This window comes from Delphinapterus leucas, chromosome 2 (assembly GCF_059928025.1).
Source record: "Delphinapterus leucas isolate spDelLeu-1000000601 "Yukka" chromosome 2, BTC_Dleu_Yukka2, whole genome shotgun sequence".
Classification (NCBI taxonomy): Eukaryota; Metazoa; Chordata; class Mammalia; order Artiodactyla; family Monodontidae; genus Delphinapterus; species Delphinapterus leucas.
Window position 1 is genome coordinate 8,634,352 of NC_143130.1, and position 10,195 is coordinate 8,644,546.

At 50.4% G+C, this 10,195-nt stretch overlaps 1 protein-coding gene across 1 annotated transcript; it reads left to right on the forward strand.

Moving 5' to 3' along the window:
* Nucleotides 1-759: 759 nt before the first annotated feature.
* UCMA (upper zone of growth plate and cartilage matrix associated) lies at nucleotides 760-9,902 on the forward strand. Its single transcript, XM_022580209.2, has 5 exons — nucleotides 760-902; nucleotides 1,213-1,278; nucleotides 1,363-1,458; nucleotides 4,809-4,907; nucleotides 9,768-9,902. Exons 1-5 carry the CDS (start codon nucleotides 845-847, stop codon nucleotides 9,863-9,865), a joined length of 417 nt encoding a protein of 138 aa, XP_022435917.1. The 5' UTR covers nucleotides 760-844; the 3' UTR covers nucleotides 9,866-9,902.
* Nucleotides 9,903-10,195: the final 293 nt, after the last annotated feature.

Here is a 10,195-nt window from a genome sequence, read left to right on the forward strand (position 1 = left end):
CGGTTCAAACTACATGACAGTGTCAAGAACAAAGCTCCTAAGGGACTGGGCTCTGATGGCCCCGTAGGGCTCGGATTCCATCAGCATTTCCATTTCTGGGAATGCATTTCCTCCCCTACACGGGGTGTGCCGTGAGAAGCGTGCCCAGAGGAGGGGCTCTTTACACACTGTGCTCCGCCTCTCTCCCGTGGAAGGCTGCCTCTCTTTCTCGATGCTTGAAAGGGCTCTGGGGCCCCAGGCCAAGGGGTCTTTGCTTTGCTTGACAGTGAGCATCAGCTGGGAACATGTCAAGTCGGGGGCTACTGTCAGAATGGCCCACGTGTCCATGCCAGAGTCACACTAAGGAGGGCTCTTCCAGCCTTACGGTCGGTCCCTCCTGGCCTGACAGCTGAGTCAAAGTCCCCCATTGAGCCCCACCCCCACCCCCCGCATGCTTCAGCTTCCAGGACTAGAGTCCCCACCTCCCCTGAAGCAGATGCCAGGGGCTCTTTGAAATTTGCCCTTGGTCTTTGGAATCCTGACTCTGAGGCAACTCCTTGGGTGCGGATCTTGGAAAGGCCACTTCAGAACTGTCCTGGCTGAGGCTCCGATGACAGACTCTGCTTCTGTGTGGTTTGCAAGGTGCCAAAAACATCTCCGGTGCTCTGGCAGGCGCGGCCAATGGAAGTCGTGGCCGGGACCCCTCCCACTCCCCACCCCCCACCCCCCTCAGTGGCACCCCAGCCTCCTGTCTCTCTCTCTCTCCTTCCTGATCTGCCTGACACAGAAGTGAGGACCTGGCAGCCTCAGGATCTGTAGAACCCTGTGTCTGCAGTTCCCAGACAGAGCCTCGGCCTTTGCAAAGATGGCCTGGAGACAGCTGTTCCTGATCTGCTGTCTCTCGGCCGTTGTGCTCCTGTCCAGTGAGTATGCGGAGGCCCCAGGATGGTCTTGGTGTTAGGTGAGGCTGCTCAGGTGGCCAGGTAGAGGGTGTACCTTCTGTTAAGAAGGCTGTACCTGGGTGTGTGTGTTTGTCTGTGTGTATAACACAACACAGTACAGAGAAACCAGCACGCCTGGTGGTTTCTTGGGGAAGTTGGCTGTGTGGCTGGTATCTGAGGCATCCAGTCTCCAGGGCAAGTCACAGCCCTGGGAGGGACTGTCCCGGCCTGGCTCAGGGTGAGGGCTCCTGTTGGGGTGCAGCAGCCCTCACGCTGTGCTCTCGTCCCACAGCCCTGCGGGAGGGGACTGCTGTGGCGGTGGGCACCAGGCGGTTGGCCGGACAAGAGGTGCAGGAAGGTGAGTGCCGGGGCCACCCAGGGGGCTCCCGAGGTAGCCCTGGTGAGCATGTGCCGGTTGTGACCGGCTTCTCTCGGGTTTCAGGCGTGGAAGGGAAGATCTTCATGCAGGAATCAGATGCCTTGAATTTCCTCAAGAAGCGAGGCAAGCGGTCCCTCAAATCCCGAGAAGAGGTCAATGGTAAGGATGCCGGTGGCCTGCCTTCTTCTCTTGCCTCGTGTTCCTTCTCTCTCCTACAGTCAGCCGGGCTGCAGGCACCGCCAGGGACCAAGGGCTCAACCTAGGCCCTCGGGTCTCAGTGACTGCAGCTCTGAATTAGAAGTTACATCACATTCCCTCGACTGTAGGTCACTCTTTGATTGGCTATGCTGCAGGGGTAAGAAACAAAGAGGATAGGGCCACACTGAATGCACTTAAGTGTTGAATTGCATCTCAGTTTCTGAAAGTTAAAAATGTTAAGGTCGGGGACGGGCGGCACTTCCCTGGCGGTCCAGCGGTTAGGACTCCCTGCTTCCACTGCAGGGGGCACGGGTTCCATCCCTGGTCGGGGGACTAAGACCCTGCATGCCACGTAGCGAGGCCAAAAAAAAAAAATGTTAAGGGGAAAATCTATGTTCAGTGAAGAGGGGACACAATAGCTCAGTGTGTGCTTTCCGGGTATTCATGGTGCACCCTACAGGCACTGTGAGCAGGGAGGAGGGCACATGGGACCGGGAACTGGAAATGTGGGCTTGGTGACAGCTTTACTGCTAAGTGGCCTTGACCACTTATTCTCCCTGGGCCCATTTCCTTATTTACAAGCCCCTGAAAGAGTGGTGTTCAGCCAGCAGTGTTTTTGTTTTTTTTTCTAGTTACTTTTTTAAAACATCTTTATTGGAGTATAATTGCTTTACAATGGTGTGTTAGTTTCTGCTTTATAACAAAGTGAATCAGCTACATATACATATATCCCCACATCTCCTCCCTCTTGTGTCTCCCTCCCACCCTCCCTATCCCACCCCTCTAGGTGGTCACAAAGCACCAAGCTGATCTCCCTGTGCTATGCGGCTGCTTCCCACTCGCTATCTATTTTACATTTGGTAGTGTATATATGTCCATGCCACTCTCTCACTTCGTCCCACCTTCCCATTCCCCCTCCCCGTGTCCTCAAGTCCATTCTCTACATCTGCCAGCAGTGTTTTTAAAAGTCTTCACTTCCAATGCATTTGGGAGGCTTTTGAGCTCAGAAGTATGTCTCCTTCTCAGCCTGAAGTAGGCCCTGGTATCCCCTGCTTGGCAGAGACCCTCATTTCCATGACCTGCCGACCCTTGAAGGGATTTGAGTTCTCTGTCCTTGAACTAGATTCTTCCAAGGACTCAGCTCTGACAGACTCTGAGTCCAAGGCTAGATTCGTTACTTATGTGTCTGTCTGAATAAACTCTTTGTGCCTCTCAGGCACACTCAGCAAGGTAACTTGCTCAGTGAAAATAACAGGACTGTTTTCAAATGATGGGCAAGAAGTGAGATGAAAATGCTTGGAGATGAAATTCCCTTTTTTTTTTTTTAAGTGGAGAAGTACAACCACACTGGGAAAATCTCCAGGCCTCGCACAATTTGGGATTTAAAGGTTAGCAAATGTCAAGAAACTCTGAAAAGACTGATGGAGTTTGGGCAGTTCTTGACGGAAATGAGAGCAGCGAACTTTTGGCAGACTCCCAGCGGGGACGCGCAGGAATTTAAGAGGCAAATAGTTTCCATTCTCTAAGTGGATTCAGAACGAGATGCATGATTAAGCCAGAGGTCTGTCACCCAGGTTGGAAGCTCGGGGTTTCAGTGGTGGGAACCCAGGACAGCCCGGTGAACACCTAGGATGCACCTGAGTTAATCTATTGTTACCTGGTCAACTCCGGTGATGGGTAGAACAACGCCCAATTGTGTCTGAGGTTCAGTAAAGGCAGGCAACACTTTGATAAACTTGAATCTAGAACCAGAAAACAGGCAATTCCTATCTCTAAGCTTCTGCCAGACTAAAGATGTAAAGGTGTGAGGGCAGAAATGGATGAACCTAGAAACTTATTTTACGTTGGAAAATCTAAAATCTAGAGAGGTTTTTTGAGGGTGCTACATTAGAGCAGATGAGGGACAGCTGCACCTGCTGGTGAGATGTGACCTGGCAGCTCAGGTAAGGTTCCCTCTGGTAAGCTTCATGTTCAACAGCCAAGGAATGTTTACGTGTTCTCAGTGACAGTTTTCAGTTATCACTGGAGGTATTTCTCCAACCAGAGGTGTACCTTCAGCTTTATAATGTGAAACTGGGACTCCTCATAAAAAAGTTTACAGCCAACTTTACTGGAATGCATTGCCTCACAAACTAAGGGATACCTGAGGTTGGTATTTTCATCATCAGGGAGTTTACCTGATCACCCCATATCCTGTACTAGTTATCTACTGCTGTGTAACAAATGAGCCCCAAATTTAGCAGCTTAAAACAACAAACATTTATTGTCCCAGTTTCTGGGGTCTAGGTCCAGCTTAGCTGGTGGCCTCAGGCTCAGGGTCTCTATGGGCTGTAGTCAAGGTATTGGCTGGGGCTGCATTCATTTCAAGGCCTGACTGAGAGAAGATTTGCTTTCAAGCTCACGCACATGGCTGTTGGCAAACCTCAAGTCCTGCGGACTACTGGTCAAAGACACCAGTTCCTGCCATGAGTGGGCCTCTCCACAGGACAGCTTACAACATGGCAGCTGGCTTCCCTCCGAGCAAGAGCAAAAGTGAGAGACAGACAGATAGATAGACAGACCGACGAACCCAACACGGAAGCCAGTCTTGCTTGTGACCTAATCTCAGAAGTCATATCCCGTCACTTCTGTCATATTTTGCCCATTAGAAGTGAGCCACTAGGCCAATCCACACAAGGGGAGAGAATCACCTAAGGGCATGAATATCAGGATCATCTTAGATTCCCTGGACCACAGCCATCCTTATGCCCCGTGGCAATTTCTATCACAGCAGCCATAATGCTGGGTGTAATTTATTTTCATATCTTTCTCCTTAAGTGGATCACAGGCCTCTTAGGCAGAGGGACAGAATCTTTCTTACTTGACTTTTTAATCCCAATGCTTAGCATATATTCTGGCCATGGTAGGAGCGCAAAGATGCTGAATGGACTTGCAGGTTAATTAATGTGAAATTAAGTTGGATTATTCCCTCATAGAATTCATTTCTATCATCAAATTCCTAGCTTCTAAGAGGACCAGCATGCTTGGATACACCATTCATTTTGCACCTGGAGCTAAATGGCTTCACCTTTTGGGGGTCTGTCCTCTCACTCACAAAACGAGGCAGTTGGATGGGACACTCCCCCAGGTCCCTCAGGTTTTAAAGTCTGTGTCAGGAGTGAACCATTTCAGTGAAGCCCCACTCTTAGCCCCTCACAAACAGCCCCTTTTGCACCTGATTAAGTTTCTCAGGCAGAATGATTAGTGTCCCCCTAAATGTGTGCAGCTGCCCCTATTCTTGGGGGCAACTCTCATCTCTTCCCCTCCCCCAGCGGAGAACAGGCAGAAGCTGCAGGCGGATGAGCTACGGAGAGAACATTACGAGGAACAAAGGAACGAGTTTGAGAACTTCGTGGAGGAGCAAAACGATGGTAAGAGCTCGTCAGCCAGTGACTTTGGGGAAGTGGAGTTTGCAGGAGAACCATGTGATTTGCCTGTACTTATCCCTAAATTTTAACTAGAGGAGGGAGGTAAGAGGAGATCTACTTTCAATTCATATCTATGGGAGTCTCGGAAAAACAGGGAGAAAGTCACAAAAGTGGCTACAGAACTTGAGAAGAAATGGAAGAGGACAGAACACCACTGGCTTGGAGACTGTGGGGCTGGGGGAGTTTTTGGTTGATTGTATTTTCTCCTCCTACTTGTGTGTGTTCTGTCTTAGCACCCGCGCTCCTGGCTTACTTCCCGTTAGAGCTGAGTTGGGAGGATTTCAAACTCACTTTCAAGGGCCTTGGATTTCCATCAGTGTCATGGCTCTAGGAACTGCCCATCCTGGAAAACCTAGGCCTTCATTTACCTAGTTATTATCATCAGCATCGGGTGACCAGTGGAAGCAAACCAGGACAAGTGAACTCAGAAGGCTCTGGTCACGGGGCCCTGCTCTGTACCCTCCCCACCTCCAGCGTCAACATCTACAGCCCACGGGGCGGCTCCCCTCACCCAGAGCAAGTTTTTATGGGGTTTGCGTGTTCCCTCACCCAGGGGGCCCCCGAGCGCCTTGTTTGCAAAGCCTTGACCTTTGCCTCTGTGTCTCTCACCAGACAGTCAGCACACCTCATCCCCACCCTCTGGCCTTGGGAGACAGGGCTCCAGCCTCCTCCCAGGAATGCTGGTTTCAACCAGGCCTCTGGGTGTGGGGGAGGGTGGAGGGGGAGGGAGGCTCTGCCTTTGAATCCCAGGCTCCCATGGGGGATGGGATTTGACTTGGTATCTATTAAGTGCCCTCAAGGGTCACCTATAGCAAAAAATCCATAGAACAAGGTAATAGGGATCAGACCAGGCAGGCCAATGTGTGTTTTTATTCCTTTTCCGGTCTCTTCCAAAACTTCAAGATTTAAATGCTTCCAAGTAAGTTCCTGGATGCAGGTGAGCTTGGACATCAGACCCCAGTTAAGGTGACCTTTGTTAGAGAAAGTCTGCAATTTCAGTTCCCAAGTTGTCAACCCCTCGCTTGCCTGCTCTGGTGGATTTGGGAGGTAATTATGCCCTTAGGGCACCTCTTAGTGGAAAGGACACCATCACCAGGTATCAGGGGGCTGCAGGCCATGCCCATGGCCTTGCGGGTGGCACCTGGCTGAGCCCTGCAGACAGGTGTTGGGCAGGATCCCAGCAAATCAAACATCCTGGGGAAAGCTCAGACTGTAGTAATTCAGAGGCAAATACTCCTGTTAAAGATTTGTTTACCTTGGTGGACAGCTTGGGGAGAAGCATTTAAAAAATGAGAATGTGGTCTCTAAAATTCCTTCAGTGTTTTTTTTTTTAACTCACAGTATTTTTTTTTTTCGCGGTACGCGGGCCTCTCACTGTTGTGGCCTCTCCCTTGCGGAGCACAGGCTTCGGACGTGCAGGCTCAGCGGCCATGGCTCATGGGCCCAGCCGCTCCGCGGCATGTGGGATCTTCCCAGACCGGGGCACGAACACGCGTCCCCTGTATCGGCAGGCAGACTCTCAACCACTGTGCCACCAGGGAAGCCCCTAACTCGTAGTATTAATAGCAGCATTTTATTTTGTGCATTTTTAAATGTTTCAGGTCCAAATCCCTAGCATCTGGATGAAAACCATTCCCTGTTTTCCCTCCCACGATGGATTAGGATGAGGGGTTAGGCACCTGAGGGATGCCAGGTCCTCCACCAAAGCCAGAGGAGACTAAGGTCAGGGGCCTCAGGCCTTGCCCATAGAGGAAGAGGCTGCAGGGCAGGGTACAGGCCTTCGGGGACTGTAGTGACAGCAGCCGTTGTCACTGGTTGAGCACTTGCCCTGCCAGACACTTTACTGAACCACGTAATCCTTACGACCAGCATCTCAGGTCTTACAATTTCCACTTTACAGTTTTAAAAACTCAGGCTTAGAAAGGATACATGAATAACCAAGGTGACATAGGTAGTGAAGGATTTAAATGAAGGCGAGTTTGCCAGCAAAGCCCATGTTTTTGTACCGAAGGAAGACCAAATGCGTAGAGGTCTTGGAGAGGTTCTTCAATCCAAGGACTGGCCCATGAGGATGGAGGGAGGGAGGGGGTAATGCAGAGCAGCTCAGCGGGGGTCGCCCCCCCTCACGAGCTTGATGAAAGAAGGAGAGGCAAAGAGGTGCAGGGGGCCCAGCCTGGCCGAGGGTAAACGCTGACAAGGGAAACTCACTTCAGCTTCCCCCCTTCCCTTGCCTCTGCCCCGGAACAGACCATGCACAGAGGCCAGGCTGACGGAAACCTCCACCGTGAGCAGCGCTCAGAGCCCTTCTCTGAGGTGCCCACATGCCCCGTCGGTCAGGACCCCGGCTTCGGTTAGCCCTCTTGATTGACAACGTCACCTATTCTCAGAACACTGGAGAGCAGTGGATGATCGCTCTCTCCCCGAGGCACTTGCTGCATAAAAGCAAATGCTGAGAGATACCACGGGTGACGGGAAGGACTCGGGTTTCCAGTGGAGGAATTTTAGGCAGGTGGTCTGAAGGGAGATTTCTGGACACCACTGACCTTGCTGAGGGCCTGAAAACCCCACCTTAGTCAAAGGCCCCTCTACCAACCCACCCAGGACACTGGCCCTTGTCTGGGGAAGTGGGAGGGGGGTGGTTAGAGTCTCACTTGGCTCTGTCATGGCTCCAGCTTGTAACTCTACTCAAAACCACCAACTTCAAGGCAAAAATAGCTGAGTTCTGCCTCCAAAAGCTCAGGATAAACAGTGTTGAACTACCACTTCTAAGGCCTACGTGGTAGCAGCCCAGGTCTGCTTCCACCTTCAAAACCAGAAGCCTGGGTCAGGCCATCCCAGGCTGGCTGCACGACGCCTGGCCACAAGTGGTCCCTACACGAAGGCTACAGTGTCCAGGCCTTGGGTCTTTACCAGCGAGACCTTCCCTTTGTCTAAATGAAATGGTCTAAGAAGAGTTCAGCATGATCTGGGAAGAAAAAATCAACTTTTATGTCAGAATCATGCTCTCAAGATTGGCCAAGGGTAGCTGCTCTACGTGGCCTGAGAAAGGTCTGAATGGCCCAAGGCTAACAGCCTGGGCTGACTCTGAGCTCCAGGTTTCCTCTGAGGAACCAAGTCCCTAAGAGGATTCTCAGCACCCAGGGTAGCGCCGACCCCAAGCTCACATAGAAGGAAACATACCCAGCAGACATGGCTCCTGCACACCCCGTGATCACAAGGGCCCTTCCTGTTGCGGGCACGTGTCTCTCACAGGTGCTAAGGACCATGGGGACACCCACTTCCTCCACATCCTGAAGCCACCAGGCTGTCCTGTTTGCCCAATGCCATAGAGGATGCATGTCACTAGCACCAAGGCAGGGTCACAGGCTTTTTGGTGAAGCCCACATTTGAGAAAACAGGCAAGGAAGACATTTTGAGTTTTGAATCCTTGCTATTACCTTCTATTAACTTTCTATCCTCTCAACGTTTTCTCCAAATACTCAAAAAAAAATTGTGGTAAAATATCTAGAACACAAAACTTGCAACCTTACCTATTTTTAAGCGTACAATTCAGCGGCATTTAGTACATCCACAACCATCACCATTATTTATTTCCAAACCCCTTTAATCACCTCAAACTAACTTTGTATCCATTATGCATTAACTCCCCTCTCCCCACAGCCCTGGAAACCTCTAATATATTCTCTATCCGTACGAATTTGCCTATACTACATATTTCATAGAAGAGAAATCACATAATATTTGTCCTTTTGTGTCTGGTGTATTTCACTTGGCATGTTTCAAGGCTCATTCATGTTATAGCACATATCAGAATTTCATTCCTTTTTATGGCTGAATAATACAGACATATCTATACGTTCCTGTCTGTCTGTCTATCATCTCACATTTTATCGATTCATCTATTCTTGTTTTAAGAACGGCTGGGTTAATGGTAATTCTGCTTAACTTTCTGAGGGTGCTTTTTAAACACCAATAGCCTTGGGATATCTGCTCACGCTTTAAAGCGACAGTGAGTGTACCTTACAGTGAGTGACAGGCAGTCCTGAATTGGCAACAGGAGCCTAATTTTATAGCTTCACAAAGGCGTTATTCAGAAACATGTCTTATCAAAGACAGAAAAATCAGGACTTTCTTACTCATTAAAAACTCCCTTCTGCTCTTTTTAGCCTTTACTATGAAACATTTCAAACACATGGAAAAGTATATAGTATAACAAACTCTCATATAACCATCACCCAGAATCAGGGATTATCAAGATCTTCCTGCACTTGCTTCACCCACCCCTTTCCCCAGTTAGCTTTAAAAACATAACTTTATTTTTAAAGCTAAGAAACAGTAAGAAGGAACCCCTTGCTCATAATCCCATCACTCGGAATTGACAGTCATTTCCATGAGTTTTTCAACAGTATGGTTTGCAGTCTATTTTTCTGCTGCTGTGATTTTGGATTCTGTCTTAGTTGGTGTGTCTTTGGGCCAGTTTCTGCACGCGGCTCTTCGCCCTTCGCTAGCTGTACAGGGAAGGAACACTGAACTGAATGCAGGGCCCTGGTCTCCGCTCTCTTGGCAATCAGCTCTGTGACGCTCACCTATCTGGGCCCAATCTGTATTAAAACGAGGCCTTTAGATTCGGCATCCTCTCAGGCCCTTCCAGCTGGGATTCTGTCTGTCATCCATGCATGCAGGCACAGTGGTTCATGTCACGTGTCACAGGCGGCAGGTGGGGGGGGCTTTGGGTGGACTCGGTGGCTGCCCCCAGATCAGAGCCCTCCATCCTCACACGACGACTTCATCTCTCGTCCCCAGAACAGGAAGAGAGAAGCCGGGAGGCCATCGAGCAGTGGCGCCAGTGGCACAGTGACGGCCTGTACCCACCCTATCTCTACAACCGCCACCATATCTGACCTCAGCCCGATGCACCCAGAAGATGGCACTTGACAAACCCGCCCACCCTCGGTATTCAGGCACCTCTTTTGCATACAAACAGGCCCCTTTCCAGGGCCTCAGCCTGGGGCCTTCTGTTCTCGTGGATGGAAACGCCCTGGCTTGTGCTTCTGGGCAGGTGAATTTCTGAGGTGAGCCAAGGCCTGTGGGGCATCACCCCTATGGTGGTTTCCCACTGCTTCGCCATGGTTCCCACAGTGAGACTCCTGGCCCATAGAACAATGAAAGAATCACAGTAGAGAGAAAAGACCACGTGTCTGCTTATAGTTTATGAATAAAAACGCTGAGTC